Source organism: Protopterus annectens, chromosome 7.part0 (assembly GCF_019279795.1).
Source record: "Protopterus annectens isolate FY-2018-M chromosome 7.part0, PAN1.0, whole genome shotgun sequence".
Taxonomy (NCBI): Eukaryota; Metazoa; Chordata; order Ceratodontiformes; family Protopteridae; genus Protopterus; species Protopterus annectens.
Window position 1 is genome coordinate 289,815,928 of NC_056739.1, and position 22,451 is coordinate 289,838,378.

The window sequence follows — 22,451 nt, forward strand, 5'->3', positions numbered from 1 at the left end:
GTACCCATGAACTACCACATAGGTGGCAGTCCACTTAATGCTGAAGGTGTGATAAGAGACCTTTGGACTCAGGTGGATAATCACATCGCCACAGTTGTCAGGAAATCCTTCTATGTGGCACACCTCATCACAAAAGGGTTCTCATCCAGGAACAAAGAGGTTATTGTTCCCTTCTACTCAGCTCTCATTAGACCCATTATTGAGTACAACTCCCCTTTTGGAATGTACCTCACAAGACATCTACAAGAGCTGGAAAGGCCACAAAAATACCTCACAAAGAGGATTACGGGACTCAAACAGATACCCTATGCTGACCGTCTCAAAAAACTCCAGCTTTACTCCATAGCATATCACCTCCTCCAAGGTGATCTCTGCCTAACATGCAAAGCTATGTCAAACCCAGAGCTGTTGGACATGCTACACCTAAAGAAATCCCAATGCCTCCAAGCTACACACTGTAGAGACCTAAACCTTGCCACCACAATAAACAGAAAATGCTGGAGGGATAGATTCCTGTCCCAGAGACTTACCATACTCAGGATCAAGCTACCTATCTATGTCAAGCAGAGTTCCTCACTAGCACTCTTCAAGAAAAATCTAGATGAGTGGATGGGAAATAGGAAATTCACCCCGGGATCACTTCTGTGGCCCTGCTCGACAGAGGTACAGGAAAATAACCTTCTTGGGTGGTGAAAGCCAGGGAACCTTGTTGGCTAGACTTACATAGGCCTTTGGGCCGATAGCATAGTACCTATCTATGAACCTATAAATCAGGGGTTGCTAAAATCATTAGTTCTATTTCACTGTATACCTGTAGCCTCATAAAATTCAAATACTGGACTGATTCACATGGGAGTTGGAGCCTACCCTAGCAAGCAGTGGATGTAAGGCAGAAAACCATTCATGTGTGGAATGCCTGCCCATTGCCAGATAAATACACAATAACATACAAAATGCACACCTAGAGACAAGTTAGGATACCACCAATTCCCATAACAGCATGACTCAGGGTTTGAGAGGAAACCAGTAAAGACCTACAAAGATGCACAATGGCACGATGAAGGGAATTGAACCTGTAAAATAAGCTGTGAAGAAACGGTGCTAATCAGGGTACTGCTGGGCCACTTGCTTCCCTAAAATGTAATGTCAAAATCTCAGATGGTCTTTGAGCGACATAGAATTAAAAAAGTCTCAAATTTCTATTTATATATTTCAGCTATATTTCACTAGATCACATTTGCAAAAATTAGTTTTTCTTTTTCAAAATCCATTGCATTTTGCAATTGTACTTTAAGCAGGTCTTAAAAATAAACTCTGAAAATCCTCACATAGATTTAATAATTTTTTCACATTCCTGTTTTCACTGGTTGTGTTTCACAAAATTAATAATTTTGGATTTGTTAGGATACAAAATAAATGTTACTAATGTAACATTTGCACAATATTTTGGTAAAAAGTTGTGTGTTTTGTGCAACTGTAGCAGGAAATAGTGGAATTTTGTGAACTCCAAAATATTCGTAACTTCCTCAGCCCAGGTTCCATGCATTGGCTCAACTTAACTATTAGGGTTATGTTCACAATTAATTTCCTAAGGTGCATGTAACATGTCTGTCCTTCTAAATTTGCTGACACCATCTAAAAGGACTTGACATCAGTCACTTAGAGGCTCAAAACAACTCAAGCAGCTTTGCCTGTACTAGTGGTGTTTTCTGACCATCATAAGTTGTCCTGAAACCTGGAGCTGGAAGATAATTTGAGGCCTCGGGTGAAGACAGAATGAAGACTGAACACCTTCCAGATAAGCTGTACAACATCCTACTCCTCTGATGATGGAGAAAGGCAGAGGAATAATAAAAACGGCAACAGAAAGAGCACAAAATATAACAAAAATGCTCTGTACATAAAAATCCAGGTTATAAGGCACATTTTATATCACCGACATTGATTTGTATGACAGGGCATTATACGATCATAGATAACCTGCCAACTGTTAAAACAGGCAGCTACTTCTGAAGGGGGTTGCTACAAGCACTGACCATTGAAGTCTTGTATAAACATAATAGATCATAAGACTGAAGTGAACTAGTAATCATATTAACATAATTATATGCCATTGGATTCACCAGTAGAAGTCATTGTATGCTACAAAAGTAACTACACTGTAATTACTCTGCAATATGCAATTAATTTAACTAGTGTTGCAGAAGCATTATGGGTAAGACCTTAAGTGAATTGATCTTTTGCTTCATTTCTTTGCTTGCATGGATATGCAGTTCCTACAACCATTGAAGGAAACAGAGAGAATGCCCAAGTAATCAGCCTGGTGCCATGGATGGATTATAGGTTCCGTGTGACAGCCACCAATATTTTAGGAACTGGAGAACCCAGCATGCCATCCAGTGTTGTTCGCACAAAAGAAGCAGGTAAGTAGCCTTGCAGTGATAGTTATGTATTATTCATTTGTCAACTGTGAAAAAGAAGAACCTTTTTATTCACTATCATTATCAGTTATGCTGACAGAACATAGTATAGCAATTGAGATTTCATGATTATTCAGGTGACACTAAATGTTGAAAGCAGTTTGTACAGTACACGTTAAACAAATATTACCTTCATGCCTGTAGGTAAGTTATGTACAGCACAAACACATCAGATCAGACCTGATTAAAGATGAATCCTACGTAAGTCTAAAGCAAACATTTTACATCGATTTTCTTTTTTCTGTGCATGATGTGTACCTTTCATGAAGATCATCATAAATCATTTGATCACCATGCTACTGCTACTGGAAATTTGAAAAGTGGTCATATTCTGGAAGGTTTCCTGTTTTGGAATTCACTTCATTTCTCTGCTTGGTATTTACGAGTGATAAATGATTGTTGGTTTATTTCAAACGGCTGAGATAAGAGCTCTGTGTGAAATTAATTTTCTTGAAATAAGAACTTACCCAGACTGCATTCTTCTGTTTCTTATTTGGAGAAAGGCACTCATATTTTGAATTGCTTTACAAATTTAATATATTTTATATGCAACTCTCAAAAAATGTCTCATATTTCACTATAAAACACTTGCAGATATTTATCTTGAAATGTAGATGAGGTAAAACAATTTCTCAAGAGCAGAACTCTAAAAGCTGGTTCATTAGTGAAGACACAAAGTTTTTATTATTATTATTATTATTATTATAATTATTATGTTTGGCCTTCTGCACCTGCCAGCCATCAAGTCTATAAATGCTGCTCCTGAGCATTCATTCCATTCTGGATGAGAGACCGCCACAGCACAGAGATTTGTTTTGAGATGCAGCCATAAAATTCATTGTGTGTCTCAAGAGCTGCAGGGGTTGGAGTGCTATGAGTGCAAAATTAAGCTATAGGTCACTTCTATGAGTGAAATTGTCCCATGACAACTTTTCACCCCCTTTGAGTGGACAGCTTCTACTAGGTCTGTGGTCTCCACCAGTGATGTAACAGCAAAGGGCACATCTTGTAACACACCCATCAATACCACCCCTTCAGCAGTAGTGGCGCATTGCCTCTTCACGTCTCTGTCTTATTGCTCTCTCCTACACCACCTGTGTCACTACTCATACTGAAGTTTACTTGGTTATAGTCAAGGCTACATTTGCCTGTCATGGAGTCACCCAAACAAACTTCCTTTCAGTACCAGTTTTCAACCTGCAAAGACCTTTATAACGATCTGCATGCCTTTCCGGGAACATCGTGCAGCTTACATCTATTCATCAATTAACCTTCTTTCTTTTATCATGTCAAAACCTGCTTTTATAGCAAGGGATATTTTTAATACTGTTTTTCCTGTCCTTCATGCCTGCTACCCATCAGGCTTCTGTCTTGACCATGCCTATTGATTTCCTATCACCAGGGTACGAACCAGTTGCTGTGGAGTAATTATCCAGACAGCCATGAAGGTTTTGTTCAGTTTTCTGGCCTTAACACCTCCTTTAACAGCTGACATGCACACTCACAGGTGCAGCAGCCTGCTGTGCCTTCCCCTGTGGATGTGTTTGCATGCCACACATGCTCCATGAAGACTAGCCCACAGATGTGGCATGGCACAGCCAAGCATACAACTCTAGTCCATATGCTGCTTACTACAATCTCTTCAGCAGTTGCCAGCATTGCAGTGGGCTGGATTACTTCTGTCCTTCCTAGGATGAGTGACATGGTGTCAGCTGTTCCCTCACACACTCCCTCATCAGCTATTGTAGTATATGGGTTACTAGTCAATCCTGGGTCAACTAGGCCGTAGTTAGGTCTTTATCGCTTTCCACTAAGCAGATGACATAACAAGGTATATTGTTCCTATCTCAGCAAACAGACTGATATACACTACCCTTCCACCCTAAAATAATATACATTACCTTTCCACCTTAAACTGATATAACACTCCCCTTCCACTTCGTATCCAGATATCAGCAGCTAGAGAAATCAGTAATGGTGATATACCTTAGGATGCAACTTTTTATCTGCTATTATGGTTATAATTGCTGACTACTGTTTATTGTCTTTCATTTAGTTGTTTTTCTAGGTCATAACTCAAAGTGCCCATTTACCTGGTTAACAAATGAACAGAATAACATGAAATAAATAATATATGGTTGATGAAAGATAAATCTGAGGAAGGACTTTGAAAAGCTGTCCAAGGAGGTAGAAGGGAGTTGGCTGGAGGTCAGTGCAGACCCATGTAAGTTTCTGTGCTTGGTCCACAATAAGCAACAGGAAGTAGCAGCTGGGAAGAAAAAAGTATGGCAAAAGATGAAGACGATAGTATAATAGTATGGTCTATTTGCATAGCTGCACCTTGTTCACTAATGTCATTCGTGTAATTGTGCTGTGTATAGACAGCTCATACTGGTGTCTAATTATTTCTGTATAATTGTGCTGTTACTGGTGGATAGAATCACATTAGTGAACCACGACAGAGTGCTGCTCACTATATTTTTATCTGTGACTGCATAACTGTCTGAGGTTTCTTCTAACAGATGTTTTTCCAATTGGCTCAGTATCTGCATATACTAAGTAGTTGGTTCAAGACATTGTCCTGCATGTGGTAGCTATTTGCTCAGTGTGTTTTTTGTAATCTTTATAATATATATTTACCATCTCAAAGTACTTACTCCTCTCTGTACTCTTCTTTTCTAGACCTAACACCACTCTTAAGTATTCAACTACGGTACCACCTTTATCATTCTTGTAAGAAAAGTGCAGTCCGGGTCTGAACTGTCTGCAAACAGCTACAGTTAACTTTGAGTATGTGTCTACCTGTTTGAGCCAATATTCATTTTCCCCTGGAGAGCACTGTGCTTTGGCTTGTAAGCAGCCCCCCACCACACACACACACACACACACACACACACACACACACACACACACACACACACACACACACATGTTCCACTTTCTCTCTTATTCCCTTCTGTTAGCAAATAGTGTCCATAACTGATCAATACTGTGTGCTTGTTAATTTAAACTGAGACCACAGTAGCCTACTGATACAAGGTTATCCTGTTTTTCCACCTGAGAAATGGTTAAGAAATTACTTACAGTCTCAGAGCAGTCCTTGGTCAATTGTGATTGATTCTTAAACACAAACTTGTCTTTGCTTTGGCTCATTAGCAGCAGTACAAAGAACTGCCTGCTCACACCCTTGTTCTCCCCCCACCCTTCCCTGTTTATTACCTTAAGACAATCCCAAAGTTAATAAATATTACCTGTGGCAGGCACCATTTTTAAAACTACAACCACCCTTGTCACTATCATATGTTCATTTATCAGTTAACTCTGTTAATTGATTGTTTACAGCCCCCTCATAAGAGCAACTAACAGGGTCTCTACCCGCTTCGCTCCCCACCATGCCCCCTATTCCCTCCTTCCCCCAGTGGTCCCACCTTTATTACACTCACAAACCCCTCCCATCTTTCCAATAGCCAACCACAGCACTAACCCAACACTACCTCCTCCATCTTCCCACTACCATCACACCTCCTCAACTAACATGTACAAGCATACCTTACCTATGCTCACTGCATGCACTCTCCTTGCATATCTTACATCCTACCAAAGCTCCATCATTCCCCCACTCAACCACTACCACTGTACTACTACTCACACCACCACTCATGTCTCACCCTCACTCAGCTCCCCTCCCACCAACTCAAGAACCACCCCTATGCACCCCCACATATTCTACCAACTATATTACTCAAACATAAAGCATCCCTACAACTTAATATAGTAACCCTCCCACCATACCTATTACCCACAGAGCACAATCATAAAGTTTCCCTTATAAACAAACACATTCAAAAACTGAGAAAACTAATAACCTCATGCATATCAAAATTAGCCCTAAGTGGAGACATCCACCCCAACCCTGGCCCTACCATCTCCAACCCCAATCCTCATAATCAGACTAGAAACCACAACTTCTCCCATATTACAGCCAGTAGAAAGCCAAGTGACTTCCTTCTACTAAGCCTAAATATTAGAAGAGTATCCAACAAAGTTCATGAACTCCATGCCACCATATACTTCTACTCTCCAGATATAGTCATCCTGACAGAAACCTGGCTAAAACCTCACATTACCAGTGAGCAAATACTCCCTACAGGTTACCGCATACTAAGAGAAGACCAGCTAAATAAGAAAGGAGGCAGTGTAGCTATAATATTTAAACAGCATCTAGACATCCAGATCTTAAAATCATCAGCTGCACAAATAGGCAATGAAGAAATAATATATACCAACCTCAAAATAAACCAAAACAAAACCATCAACATAATTGGATGCTACTTCCCACCTGGCCAAAACATCCCTCCACTAGAAAACCTCCTCAGCTGGTCTACCCACCATCTCCCACAAGAAACTATCATTTTAGGTGATTTCAATATTGACTGTCAGTCCTGTTCTGGCAACCATCCAACCCATCATGTAAACCTTCATGGCCTCACCCAACTAGTCTAGTCGCCAACCAGGATAAATAAAAACTCCAGCAAGCACACTACCCTGGATTAGATACTAGTCAGTAAGAGCCCACAGTCATATATAACAGGCTGCTTATCAGATAGCCTCAGTGATCACTCCCCAACATTCCTACTGAAAAAATACCTATACCAAGCTAAACCTGTCGTCTACCGTCACATGCGTAAAAAAATAAACTTTAACCCACTCACATTCATCTCATCCCTCAAAGAATGTAACTGGCATCCTCTAAAGTACCTCAGTCTTGATGACGTGGTTGAATTTTTTAATACTACCTTCCTGAGCATCCTTAATTACTGTGCCCCCATAAGACTTTCCAGAACCAAAGCACAACCCTCCCCATGGCTACAGAAAACCACTAAGTCAGAAATGAAAAACATGGATAAAGCCTGGGAGCACTGGCGCAAAACCAAAACCCCCTCAACTAGACAGAAATTCCTAGAACTACGCAATACAGTCAAAAAGCTAATAAAACAGGACAAATTCCAATACTACCAGTCTGCCCTAGACTCCTCACAACACAGCCCCAAACAATTCTGGTCCTTCATAAACTCCATCCTCCACCCAGGTAAAGTCAGTACCCCTCCTCCTAACATCCCTCACTCCTCAGAAAATATTGCTACCTCATTCAACACACACTTCACACAAACCATACCATCACTAGCTAAACAACACAACCCCCTCCCCTCCAACCCACACCTTCAACTAGTAATCTCCCCACTGCCTTCTCTTTTTCTCCTGTACCTACCTCCAACATAAAAAAACTCTTAACTAAACTTAAACCCACCAAATTAGCAGCAGACAACTTCCCAAGTGAATACCTACAAATCGCAGCTGATGCTCTGGCCTACCCAGTATCCATCTTGATTAACCGATCTCTGTCAGAAAGTTACGTTCCCACACTGTGGAAAGTATCACATATAATTCCCCTCCACAAAGGCGGACCCTCCACAGAACTAACCAATTACCACCCCATAGCTATTCTCTCTCCACTCTCCAAAATACTAGAGAAATGCATACACTCTCAAGTCTCAGACTACCTCCTTACTAACAACCTCCTTTCTAATACTCAGCATGGTTTCCGACCACACCATAGCACCACCACTGCCTTACTCTCCTTTACTAACATTATCCTTCAGCATAAAAACAATGGCTATCTCTCTTCTGCTACTTTCCTAGACCTATCTAAAGCATTTGACATGGTCCCACACAAACAGCCCATCTCTGTCCTCAATAACCTATCCTTCTCCCAGTCAGTCACCAACTGGTTTCAGAGTTACCCGTCTGACAGCCAACAATCCGCTGTATGACAGAATGACATAGCTCCCCAACTACCTGTCTCCATAGGGGTTTCCCAAGGATCCATCCTTGGACCCCTACTCTTCTCTGTTTTCACCAATAACCTAGCCTCTTCCACCAAACATTGCACACTCATACAATGTGCAGATGACTCGACCATCATCTGCTCAGCCCAGTCCCTACCCAAACTGCAAAAAGTCACACAGCAAGCCTTTTCCTCTGTTGAAACTTGGTTATCCGATGCCCAATTAATACTCAACCCAAACAAAACTAAACTACTCATCTTCCAACCCACCAAGCATACTCAAAACAACTCTCACTTTAGCATCACAGCAAAAGACAACACCACTATATACCCAACTGAACACACCAAATTGCTAGGAGTGGAAATAGACAATAAACTAAAATTTGACATTCACATATCCATAACCATAAAAAAAGTCCACAAAAAACTAGGAGCATTATACAGAAATAAGCAACTTCTCGCCAAAGCAGCAAAGATTTCAATAGCAAATTCCCACCTTATCTCCGCCCTACTTTATGCCTATACAATATATACCAACCTAAGGCAATGTGATCTAAACAAGCTAGAGACCTGCTACAACAAAATCGCCAAATTCGCCACAGGGCATCCTACTGTAGTCACCACTGTCTTTCACTTGCTGAACTGGGCTGGCTTGAACTCCCTCACCTCCTTCAGTGGTATCAACTCTCACTCACCCACAAACTAGTAAACCATCCACTAAATGTCCCATCCTTCCAGAATCTACTCCAACCCTATCGCACCGCCAGACCACTCAGATCCAGCAACAAAAATCACTTGCAGATCACTAAAGCCAATAACTCTGCTGGTGAAGCACTATTCTCTTGCACCATAGCCAAATTATGGAACTCCCTCCCACCCACAATTACCTCCATACCATCATGCACCCACTTCAAAACTTTACTAAAAGAGCACCTAAAAACATGCTGGCTATGCCCTTGCAACTCCCACTCTAATATCACCCACCCCATCCAGCCACTACCTTTCTTTCCACTCTACTAACTACCTTGATTATAGCAAGCTGAGATGCTCATAAGCCTAGTACTTATTATACAGCAGGAACTTCTTATTGTAACATTTGTTAATGTCTGTTATGTACTTCACAGATAAAGATTCTAGTTGTTTACTGATGTACTATGTTATTCATCTGTAAATATGCTGTAAGTAATTGCTATGTTAAATTGTTAATCACTATGTAATCCAATGTAACTACTGTCTGTTTATTTTAACTGTGGAGCTTTTCTCCCCGGGCCACCGCTGAAAATGGACCTACGTCCACTCGGACACTCCCGGTCAACAAATGTAAATAAATAAAAAATAAATAAATAAATAAAATGATGCCTCAGGACACAATCACCTGGACTAGTCCATTAGAAGTACATAAAGAGGACTGTGTCAGCAGCGAGCAGTATACTCTGTAACCAACCTCGAAGGCTAGGCTACAGAAGCAAAGACTTAATGCTTCCACTTTAGTTGGTCCTGGTCATTTGTAACCACATTAAGCAGTTCTCAAGCTCAGAGAGAGCAGGACCCCAAGCTGTCATGAGGAAAACACCCAAAAGTGTGTGTAGACTAGAAGGGAAAGGTATGAAGAGAGGTTAAAGAGCATGGCTATTCCCATGAGAGATCAGAAGAGATTAGGATGTGTTATGGGTCTACAGGATAATATTGTGGAGATTTGTAGGATGTTATTGTGATAAGAAGATCAGGGATAATGGAAGTCACGGGCAGGAGCTAGCAGGATAAGCTACTCCCTGGATATATAAATGTAATAATTCTGTACTGAGAGTTTTGTGAACCGCTGAGTGGTGGAATGGGAATCCAGCAAAGAATTCAAGTGGACAGGGGACAGTTGGAGAAAGGATAGAGGGAGGAGAAGTACAATATTAAATTCACTTAAAAAGCAGTTGAGGTGTGCTAAATGACTCCTATAAAACAGATGTAATATATATGATGACTAAAAATGAAAAATACAATCTGTGAGATGGCACAAAACTTGCCTGACCTGCAGGTCCTATGCCTGGAATCTTTGCCAGGGAACCAGGATGCCTTTGCCAGGGAACTGGGATTCTATTCAGAACTGGGAAAGGGGAACTCTGACCAAATAATACTGTGTTTTCTAAAGATATATGGTATAAAATAATACCCTGGTGCACATGTGAGGAGTAAATCCATGTTGAAGACTTCAGTGTGAGTACTGGAATTATCAGTATAATGAGGGCACTGGGCAAAGAATAGATAAATAAGGATGTTATTTTAAATTATTTATTACCTCTCTGTGACCTAGGTTTGGCATGATCCTAGAATTTCTGCAAGCTCACTGATGTTTTCAGCCTCACATGCAGGAGGTGTGAAGAAATAAAGGTTTATGGACAAAAAAGTGGAAATCCTCTAGACAGGTTGGCTCTTCACAAACTACTTTTTCTTCTCCCATTTTAATGCCAGGTACTAATGGACTGTAGCCATCAAGGAAAAAAGCTGAATTATTTTTGTCTCTAGTACTTTGTCTTTTTATGAAAAGGTTAAAATAATGATAGGTGAAGCAGAAACACCCAAATAGCTACTGCAGATTGCAGCCTACATGCATTTATTCTTGTAAAATATTCACTATGCAATATCTCACTCCCAGTTATTGACAGTAGTTAGAGGTTATGCCCCTTCCTCCCTTGTAACAACAGGAATTAAAAATGCTGAAAAGGGAACACTGCCTGAAGCAAGGTGAATGGAAATGTCCTAGAGATGTTGGAAAAAGATGTAGCATACACATTTTGGAATTCATGAAGCACCATATATCAACAAGGAAACCCAAAATGAAAGAACAAAAAGAAGCCAATAAAAGAGATAAAGTAATAAAAGAAAACATTATCCTTTTTTTATTTACTTGATTTATAACCAGTTTAAGTGGTTAGGTCCAAGAGACTGGTTTCAGTCATGACCAAGCACAAGGTTCAACCACAGACAGTTAACATTTTAAAAATTGACATGAATTACATTTTAATACAGATTATATATAAAGATTTCACAGATGTAAGGCTGAATGTATTTACAAATAATTATAATACAGGTATAAAAAAAATGTTTTCCATGTTTCAATGTTTCAGCACCCATGGTTGCCCCATCTGGTCTCAGCGGTGGAGGAGGAGATCCACACGAACTCATAATAAACTGGATGGTAAGTATAAATATTTTCTAAATGAGGAGAAATTAACCAAAATTGTTCTTTTTTGTGGGCTTTAAATGCCATACTCCCAATAACAGTGCAAGCAACAGTTAGTTTCACACAAAGACTTATTTTTCACTAATCGGAAGACTAGTCTTCTAGTTGGCATCCTGTCTCATCAGAAAGGTTAATGCATGAATGAAATCCCTGCTAATACCCCTTTTAAGTTTCATTGTAAATATTCACTACATTAACTCTTACTTGTTCAGTTTCTTTTCTACTTCTCCAAAACTCTTTGCAATGTTTCTGCAGTTGTTTTGGAGAAAAAGGCAGACAATATGAGGACAGTAGGAGTACCAGTCTTTCATTAAATTCTGCTTTCCTTCTTATGCTAATTAGATAGTTTTCAAGCAGTGACTTTTGTCTGTTTTAGGTTTTTGAAATAACAACTATACATCTTTTTGAAAATCTCCTATTGCCCCCCCCCCCCGCCACACACACACACACATACACACACTGAGGTCTATTTGTGGTTGTTAAATGTTACCTTTTCTACAGGCACTGACACTTTTTGCATGCCAGCTTCCAGTGACCCTTGTCAGTGATTTGTTGTGCTACACCACTTTGAAGCCAGGAGACAGGATAACCCAACTAGTGATGTTCATATTCTCAGCTCTCTTGTTTCTAATGTACCCCAGACTTATATATATATATATATATATATATATATATAAAACATTAATGAGTTTATGTTCTGGTGGCATTTAAGCTTCCACATACCATGACTCTATCCACCTCAAAATGCTTCTTGCAGACTATTTCTCACTTTATATCACCACAAGTTTCCATGCAAGTACATATTTTTACACAGGTATCCTTTTTCATCCACACATTCCTCGTTCTTACAAGAATCTCAGAGTTTGTCTGGGTACAGCTGGGACAATGAAGTCATCTCTGATAAAATTCAGTGTTTCATGATGCCCACAGATAAATCACATATATAAAACAACCAAGCAAGAAAATGAGAAAAAAGGTTTAATGTACACATCTATAAGAAGTAAACAAACACTGAGTGCTGTTTATTTGGAACACTTGTTTATTATCTCTGGATTAGGTTTGCCCTTGTTTTCTGTGGCATTTTTTTCTAGGTTTGCCCTTGTTTTCTGTGGCATTTTTTCATGTTAACTCCAGTTACACAAAACACCAACCAATGGAGCAAAAACCCTTGGTTGCTATACCCTAACAATATGTGATTAATTTCTACTAAAATGTCCAAGGGAGGATGATGTGAATATTTTATCTATGATACCCATCAGTGTATTGGTCAGTATATATTTTCCACATTAGTCACCATTAGTAGGTATGAGAACAAACTTTCTTACCCCCCCCCCCTTGTCCAGTTTCAGTGTGCATCACATTTTTTGTCATTTTTCTAATGGAGTGAGCTCCAAGTAAGGGTTGCAGAATAACTGCATTATTTCTGGCCTTCTGATACAATGTATTTGCCTCATGTCTGTATTATTAGAAATGAGTCTGCACTTAATTAGCATATATTTTTATTATTATCAGGTTCTGTAGTAGGAGGTTGTCTTAGAGAGGGTGGTAAGCATTATTTTCAGATCAGATTTTTAGGCTGTCAGTTTACTAAAGCGGTTTGGAAATCTAATTAAAGATCAAAACCCATACATATATTCATATATATCATACATAATATCAGTTAGTGGAAAGAGCAAGTGATCTATCACTGTCCCTAACATATAATGAGAGGGAAAGATTTATATTTTACACACATACACACACACACACACACACACACACACACACACACACACACACATATATATATATATATATATATATATATATTATATATATATATATATATTTACAAACACACACACAGAAACACTTTCTTCCGTATTCCAATATATGAAACAAAAACAAAACAAAAAAAAATATTTTATATATATATATCTATATATATATATATATATATATATATATATATATATATATACGTATATACACACACACACACACACACACACACACACACACACACACACACACACACACACACACACACACACACACACACACACACACACACACACACACACACACACACACACAAATATATGCACACATACATTCACATGTGCACTATTTTTTTCATAGGAACTGTGACTGCAAATCTTGTTGTATGTAAAAATGCGTGACATATACAGACTGTAAAATCTAATAATTGCGGAGTATGTGACAGCTTTGAGTAAAAATGTTACAAACTGAACAAACTGAAGCTTACGTCAGCTACTCAGAAGTACATGTCAGCATTGCTTTTAGCTTTAAGAAATACATTACCTCCCCTGTCCCCACTCCCTGGAAGAGCATTATCCAAATTAAAGAAAATCAGGAAATACTTCCTGAGATTCTTAAGCAGAAAAATAGAAAAACTGTTGTTAAGAGTTTTTTTACTTCTTCACTTTTGGATTGATCAGGTCGCATTTCTGAACAGATTACAAGCTGGAATCCATGGCCTGTGAAAGACTTACAATAACTGTTTGAATGTTTGCTGCGGTGGTGGTGCTGCGGTAGCGTTGTCACCTCACAGTAAGACGTTGTCCTGTTCAATTCTCAGCTAAAGCATCTTATGTGTGGAGACATGCGTGAATGGGCGTACCTTCGTTGAAGGTTGTGCATCAGGCCTGGCAAGTCGGTATGTAAAAATCTACTGCCAATCATTAGCAGACCTTAGTTTCGCTGTGGTGACCCCTAACCAGGAAAAGCCGAAAGATACAACAACATACAACAAAGTAGTTAGAAAATCAAGCATATCTTTAGCTACTTGCTGACACAGGTCCTGATAAGCAGCTACACAAAGTTCTGCTGCATGCCTCCTATCAATTTAAAAACATTTTAGTATTTTCTTTTTGCAAGTTTATAGCTGATTGTATATTTTATTTTATTGTGCCAAAGTGCACTGCTTAATGTGGCATTCATAACTATTTGCAGTGCACCTGCACTGCACAAGTGTGGCTAAGTTGTGCACAGGAGTGCAACAAAACTATGACATATGAATGGCTGAGCCATGATATGAGGCTGTGCAGCCTGTACTGCCCATTTGCAAAAATCTGATCAGTGTTGTTCTCATGCAACTGTATAATCACTGCAGCTATCACATCCAGAGCAGTGCTGTTCTTGTGCAACTGTATAATCACTGCAGCTGTCACAACCTAAGCAGTGCTGTTCTCATGCAACTGTATAATCACTGCAGCTGTCACATCTGAGCAGTGATTTTCCCGTGCAACTGTATAATCACTGCAGCTGTTATATCTGAGCAGTACTTTTCCCATGCAGCTGTCTAATCACTGCAGCTGTCACATCCCAACCAGTACTATTCTTGTGCAACTGTATAATCACTGCAGTTGACACATTACTTTGTAGACCAGAACAGCATGTATGGCTACAGGTTGGAATACCATATCAACATCTCCCATGATGCAGCCTCTGCACCAGATAACTTGTGGTACCTATTACAGCAGAGCTTCCTTACAGTAGCAGTAGGTAGTGTGATATGCAGTACAGTGCCTCAAAGCCCCATTGAGTACGAGAATGTTTTTGAACATCCATGCCAAGAAGACAAGGCAGGCAGTGGCTGTAAATGTCAGTGCTGCTAAGAATGACATCTTGCTGCAAGTCCTCATGCATCATGGACTGTGGTTATTGGGCAGAGGGAGTGCAGACCAACAGCTGAGGGAGCAAGGATGTCCGTACTGTCAGTGGGTATAACTACACAGAGGGCCAGTGTCAACATCTCATGACAGACATAAGTAACAATGACAGCAACAAAGCACTGAAAATTTCATTTGAGAGATTCACCACAGGAGGTGGTCCTCCAGGTCCCACAAAACTAACAGAGCTGAAAAAACTTCTTGCAATCATGCTTGTAGAAGATACAATAAGACTTATCCTTGTAGGTAGTTTGGATGACACTCTGGAAAGTGTAATTGTGTATTAGTGGGTAATACAGCAGGTCAGCAGTACTTAACAGAGATCTGTGTTTACAGTTCTAAAACATACTTTGTGTATAATTAATCAAAATGACACAATAAACATTTCTCTTTATCATCACATTATGCATGCCACAGTGTCGTTACCAAAGAAAGTAAAGCTGAGTAGAATATAATGTTCATAGGTTTCTAGGTGTGTACTAGGCTAATGGCCCTACAGCCTTTACAAGCCTAGCCCATAGAAGTGCCCTAGCATTGTGCCGCACGATGTTAGTTCCCAGTGCCTCTATCAAGTAGAACCACTGGAGTGAACCCCGGGGTGAACTTTCTATTTCCCATCCACTCATCAAGATTTCTCTTGAAGAGGGCCAGTGAGGTGCTCTGTTTGACATGTATGAGAAGTCAACTCCAGAGCATGGGCAGTTTCTGGGTTATGAACCTGTCCCTCCAGCATGTTCTGTTGATTGTGGTACTTAGGTTGAGGTCTCTGGAGCATGTGGTGCGGAGGGATTGAATTTCTTTAGATGTAGTATTTCTAACAGAGCTGGGTCAGACATGGCTTTGTAAGTCAAGCAGAGATTGCCTCTTAGTAGATGATATGAGACCGAGAATAGCTGGAGTTTTTTGAGTCTGTCCATGTAGGACATGTGTTTAACGCCTAGGATCCTCTTTGTGAGGTACTTTTGAGCCTTTACAACTGTTGCATATGTCTAGTTAGGTACATGCCAAATGGGGCATTATACTCAAAAATAGGCCTAATGAGGGAAGAGTAGAGAGAGATGATGACCTCTTTGTTCTTGGATGCAAAACCATTGGTAATGAGATGTGCCACATAGAAGGACTTTCTGAACACAGTGGCAATGTGGTGGTTGAAGGAGAGGTTGCTGTCAACCTGTGTCCCCAGATCTCTTATAACACCTTCAGTGTTCAGTGGGCTCCCATTGATGTGGTAATTAGTGGGAAAAGAGTTTTTCCCAAAGGGGATGATGATGTATTTTTTGGCATTAAGCTTAAAGCCATGGTTTTGACACCAGTCATTGGTCTCAGTGAGGCCTTTCGGTAGGATGTCTACATCACTTGGTAATAATGGCTCCCAGCTTGCAGTCATCTGTGAACTTGGTCAGCCAGAGTCACTCTGTGTTGGCTTGGACTTCTGAGAAGTAGATGCCAAACAGGAGAGGACCCAAGACCAATCCCTGTGGGACTCCACTCATGACTGGTTGGCAGTCTGACTTGGAGTCCACTACTTTCACACTGTGGGTTCTAGTGTCTGCCGCAATTCTGCCTTCATAGCTGGCTTTACAGGTTTTGATGAGGGATCTCAACTTTTTGTTGAGGCTAATAAGGTAGTTTTTCCAGTCTTGGGACTTCACCTTTTTCTACAACAGTTTCTCCCTTCTGTTGTAGAGTTTATTAATGACAGGGGACCACCAGATTGGCTTCCTTTTTTTGGAGGAGAGTGTCTTGGTTCTGTTGGGTATAGCTAGTTCCATGCAGTTATGTACTTGTTAGTACAGTGCATTGGTGTATGATTCGGCAGTTATGCATCTATTTTCCATTGGCATGGGTACCATGAAGTTAGCCACCTCTGTTTATAGGAGCCCAAAGTCACCTTTGGAGAAGTTTTTCATGGTGGTCACCTTTGCGGGAGTGTGGGTGAGATGTGGATTTCCATGGTGATTAGTTTGTGGTTGGATCTAACAAGGGAGGAATTGAGTATTGGTGTAAAGCAACGATTGCCCATGTTAATAATAACCAAGCCAAGGATATTGCTTCCTCTAGTGGGGGTAATAATGCGCTGGTCCAGGGCATTGGCATTGATGAATTCCAGGAAGTGTTGGGCCAGTGTATTGGTGCATGAGTAGTTTTCCCAGTTGATGGAGGGGTAGTTGAAGTCACCTAGTGTGTGAGTGTTGGGTTGGACCCTAATAGTTTCCAGGGTGCTTAGGAATGTGGAGTGAGAGTCTTGGGACATGGTTGGGGACCTATAGCAGGCTATGACCTGAATCACTGTCTTACCCAATGTTAGTTGTACCTGAAGTATCTCAGATGCATTATGCTGGGCTACTAGTCTGGAGGTGTGCATATCCTTTATGAATATGGAGACATGACTGCATTTGGAGCTTTGGTCCATGTTCTGGGGCCGAAAGGTGTGGAATGAGTTATACCTGGTAGCGCAGGGGTGATTTCTGCTGCTTTAAACCAGGTTTCTGTTACATGACAAATGTCAATGTTCTCCATTTTGAGGAGTACTTCGAGCAAGTGCATCTTGAGATTTAAACTTCTAGCACTGAGCAGCATGACCATCAGATTGCATTTATTTATAGCTGTTACGGTGGTAATTTGGTCTTTGGAACATCGCCTAAGAAAGGCACTATAGGGGTGGCAAGAGCCTTAGCCAGTATCCGGAAACCCAGAAGTGACAGATGCAGGCCATATCTGGCAAAGCATCGAGGTCTGTCAATCATGTCATCCCAAGCAGACAGATACTGGATACTGGAGCCCTATAGAATAACACCAGAAACATAGCCAATTGCTAAAGTCAGTCATTTTCTGCTTGTATTGTGGTATCATTCTGGGCAATGGTAGGATGCTGCTTAGGGCTAGGGTCATACCTGCCTGGGCCACATAATCCGAGAGTTCCCCCATGTCTCTTTTCATGTATTCCAGAGAGGTGCGTCTCAGGTCATTCACACCCACATGGACAGTGACAGAGTCATACATGTACTTGTTGTGGAGTGACCTGAGTGTATGTGTTGTGTCGGATTCTGGCACCCGATAGAAAGTTGACTGTTACCTTCTCCTTATTCAACCTACTGAGTGGGACATCAGTGTGCCTGACTATCAAGTCACCTATGATTAGTGTATTGGGCAAGCTGTTGGCCTTAGTGGCTTAGGTTGAGGGGCACACTGTGTAGGTGAGCTATGTGTGTCATGGTTTGTGCTGTGTTGTGGTGGTCAAGTGCGTTTCTGCCTTGGATGTCTCTGCTGTTTGGGAAGAATTATATTGAGAGTGTCCGCGAAGGTGGGTGTGTGGTTTGTGTTTTTATGTGAGAGCTGTGATGGTAGGTGTTCTGGAGGGCTATGTGTTGCATGTGGTGTGGTGCAGGTGTTGAGCTTCTCTTCTTGGCCAGCTATTCTAGTCTTGGCTTGAAAGTGCATGGGTTCCAGTTTGGACATATAAGTGCATCTCTCTCAAGTCTGAGTGTTGGAAGGTAAGAGGAGAGGGTTGTCTGTGTACATGAGGCAGTTACTACACTGGCTCAGAATGCCCAAGTTCACAAAGTTAATAGGAGAAAGCACAGGGAACTGACCTTTAGACATGCCAATTGGGATGGTCATTATTACTAAGTACTGAAGCTGTTTCCTTATATATTCCTTTTACAGGAAAAATGTCACTCAAGGTATCTGAGTCTGTACAGAGCACTGCCAAACACTTGAGGGGAAACTAATACGTAGAACATGAAAATTTAAGGATGACGTATTTAGGCAGATATTCTGAAGTTAGAAAGAAATCAGACAGTACTTACTGAAAAATAAAGAATTAGCTTGTCAAGAATGATGAAAAGAGAGGAGTCGCATGAATGACTACTGCCTGGCTACTACTAATGCTGGTCTCAGCACAGCTTCACTGTTGGGATACAATACTCCTTTGCTTCTTCTCTCATCAGAAGCAAAATGTTAGCACCAATCCCAAGAAGAGAAGCAGGTCACAGCCTGTTTGGTGATCCACAGTCTTGACCCAGATGATGCAAGGGTCTGCAGGCTTGTAGCCATTTTCTAGTAGTTGACTCGAATAGCAACCAGACCAATCAGGTACATTAAGCACAGACACTCACTCTCCAACCAGAAAGAGTCAGGACTCAATGCACTCTGCTCCTAATCTCACCAGGATCAGAATATGAGCACAGATTCCAGTTATTAAGCTTTCTGGTGATCAGCAGTCTCCAGGAAATAATGTAACCACTCCTTCTCTCACCAGGAGAAAACAGAAGCACTAATCCCAAGATAACTACTGAGAGGCAGAATGTGGGTTCTCCAATAACTGGTGGTCTTGCAATAAATGCTTAAAGGTAAGATGAAAAAAATGGTTGATTCTAAATACTGCAGTGTGCACTAGAGGAGTTAGATGTGAAAGTAGGTAACTTAAGTTTTACCTGTCTAAAAAGTTAAGTTTTAGTGGAGAGTCACTATTTTTAAAACAGCAAGATAGATTGAAAGGGGGTGGTCACTTCTGTATTCTGGTACTATGGAATACAATAGGATGGCCAATGAATTTAAATAGTTGAAGGGGAGTAATTGCACAAAATGATAATTTTGTGCTTACACCAACCAGTAAAAGCATACAGGAAATGAGATATATGGTCAAATTAACATAAGTGGCAGGCAACTAGAAAGACAGTGGTGTTTAAGAATACAACAGCAACTGGCTGGAAGGGTGGGAAAATCTTCCATCTGACTCACAAGAGACAGAGCTGTGGTCTCTTTTCAAGTTTTAATATGCAGTTAAAAGCAGAATACAAGTAAAACACAGTGTAAAGAAGATAAATCACAGTATACAAAATAGAAAAAGGCAATAAAGGAATACAAACTACAACAAATAAAAAGCAACCTAACCTTTCCCTCACAACAAAGTGTAGCAGAGTGCAGCAGAAACACTTGTGATGTTCTGTATGTTATGCACTCATAGGTTTCAAAGGTGAAAGCACAAAGAAAGGCCAGAGGCTGAATAAAGGGCATCTCTGGAATATATGGTGATGGAGTAGATATGGACATGAGTCATATTCAAAGTCACAGTGACATTATTTGTTTCTCTCTTGGGTGATGAAGCATATTCCACACATGGTATACATACAGCCAAACATACTGAGGACCCTGTAGCTGTACAGGTTAAACATACAGCATCTCTTTGTGGGCGGTGGGGGTCAACCTCCTGTGGATGACAGCATTATAACTGCTCATTCTGTATGTGATGCAGCAGTTTTAATATGGGCACACCTGCCACAGGCCAGCAATCCAGGGGCACCCAGTGTCATAACAACTTACATTAGGCCAATGACACATTGGCAGCACTGGGAAAAAAAATCAGCAGATGTGCAGAATATACTCCAAGTGCAGACTGGTGCTGCACATTATGCAGTGAATCTAGTAAGGCATATATGAGGATTTTGCCCAGCACTGCCATGAGCTTTGTGCAGATATGAAATTCAGACATCTTAAAATGACTGATATGGTGAAATACATTTCTTCACTCACCACATCCATTTGTAGGACTGGCAGTGCCATCACGGCTGCCAACACTGGTAATGTTATCTGTGGCTAGGTTAAGATACATATGCAGAGTGGAGATGTACTAAAGCCTTTGCAGGGTACATGCTTAACAGCAGTGTCAGTAGCTGTCAGGTGCCCTGCCATCCTTCACTGTCGGCTGTAGCAACTATTCTTCTCCATGCATGGAACCCTTCACCAGCAAGCTCTATTTAGAACCAGGTCCCACAGTATCACTCACTGCCTAGTACAAGAATTCTGAAGCCCTCACCCATTGCCAGAAATGGCACAAGTGGATGCGATCCCTGACACCCTTATTTTCTCACCTTTAAGTCCTCACCTTCAATGACTGTGACATGTTTCCTTATCCAGTTTCTGCTGACAGTCTTGTGTTACTGTAGCCCCTGTCATGTGTTAGAAAATGATGATGTCTATAACTAACATCACCCTCCATCTTGTTGTACTAAGATGAAGTCCGATGCACATTGTGACCAGACTATACAATGATCAGCATAGCCCAATACTAACACTGCATTTGTTATGTTTAGTCTGTGTGATGCTGTCACTTTATGGTTGCTATGGCCCATACTTTCTGACCAGACATTGTTTTTCACTAGCATTGCCAGGTATCATACTTGTTGCTGCCTTGGGAGGACTTTCCTTGCAAATATATGACCCTGTTCCTCCTCATTGTCCTCTCCTGATGATGCTACTAATGCTGCTCTGGTTTCTGAGACAGGTTCTAAAACAACATTCCATGAGACTGACTGATTTTTTCTACATGGTCATAGTGTTCTGCATGGCACAGACAATGACCAGCTTGCTATGTCAGTGGAGGATTACAGTGCCATATAAGATATGGCAGCACAGTAGAAGCATGTCTTCAGCACAACAAGGACACAGTCACATTCCTTGTCTGAGCATAGGTAGTGTTATGTTACATTTCAGCCATGCATTTGGGATTGCGGACAGAAATTATGAGACAGGGATTCAAGGAAAATCCAGCATCACCTGCAAAACAGAACACAATTTTATTTTTTTGTGGTGGGGGTAGTGGCTACATACATAGTTTCTATATCAATAAACACTTATTTTGCACAATACATCCATCCACAACCCCATTTTCCCATTTTTGTACATGGGTTGAGGTGTCACATCAACACTGACAATCACTTAGAACCACACAATGGAATGTGCAAGCTTCTGCAGATACATCTAGAAATTGTGACACTGTTTTACCTACCTGCATTTACATCTTATTATTGCCTCATTTGGTTAAATATGTGACTTCACTTCCATCTCCTTGTGTTTGTTTGTGTCTTTTGGCTTTTCCCGGTTAGGGGTCACCACAGCGGAACTCCAGTCCACTAATGATTGGCCGTTGATTTTTACATACCGGCTTGCCAGGCCTGACGCACAACCTTCAATGAAGGTATGCCCATTCACGCATGTCTCCACGCAGAAGACGCTCTAACTGAGAATCGAACTGGACAGCGTCTTACTGTGAGGTGACAACGCTACCGCAACACTACCACCGCTTCCATCTCCTTGTGTAATGCATGCAAATGATTGCATAATACATTCTACAATTTATTGTCCTACTGTGTAATTTGCATCTTTGAAACACCCATAGTGTGCTTGTGGCCACTAACTGCTCAAAATGCCATTTT

The 22,451-nt window shown here is 40.8% G+C and overlaps 1 protein-coding gene across 2 annotated transcripts in view; it reads left to right on the forward strand.

Moving 5' to 3' along the window:
* The window catches only part of CNTN2 (contactin 2), a 907,647-nt gene that overhangs the window by 742,079 nt on the left and 143,117 nt on the right, over positions 1-22,451 (forward strand). For both annotated transcript variants that reach the window (XM_044076798.1, XM_044076799.1), the window contains 2 exons: positions 2,274-2,423; positions 11,445-11,515. In XM_044076798.1, coding sequence (XP_043932733.1) covers positions 2,274-2,423; positions 11,445-11,515 — 221 coding nt within the window. The remainder of the gene's footprint in view (positions 1-2,273; positions 2,424-11,444; positions 11,516-22,451) is intronic.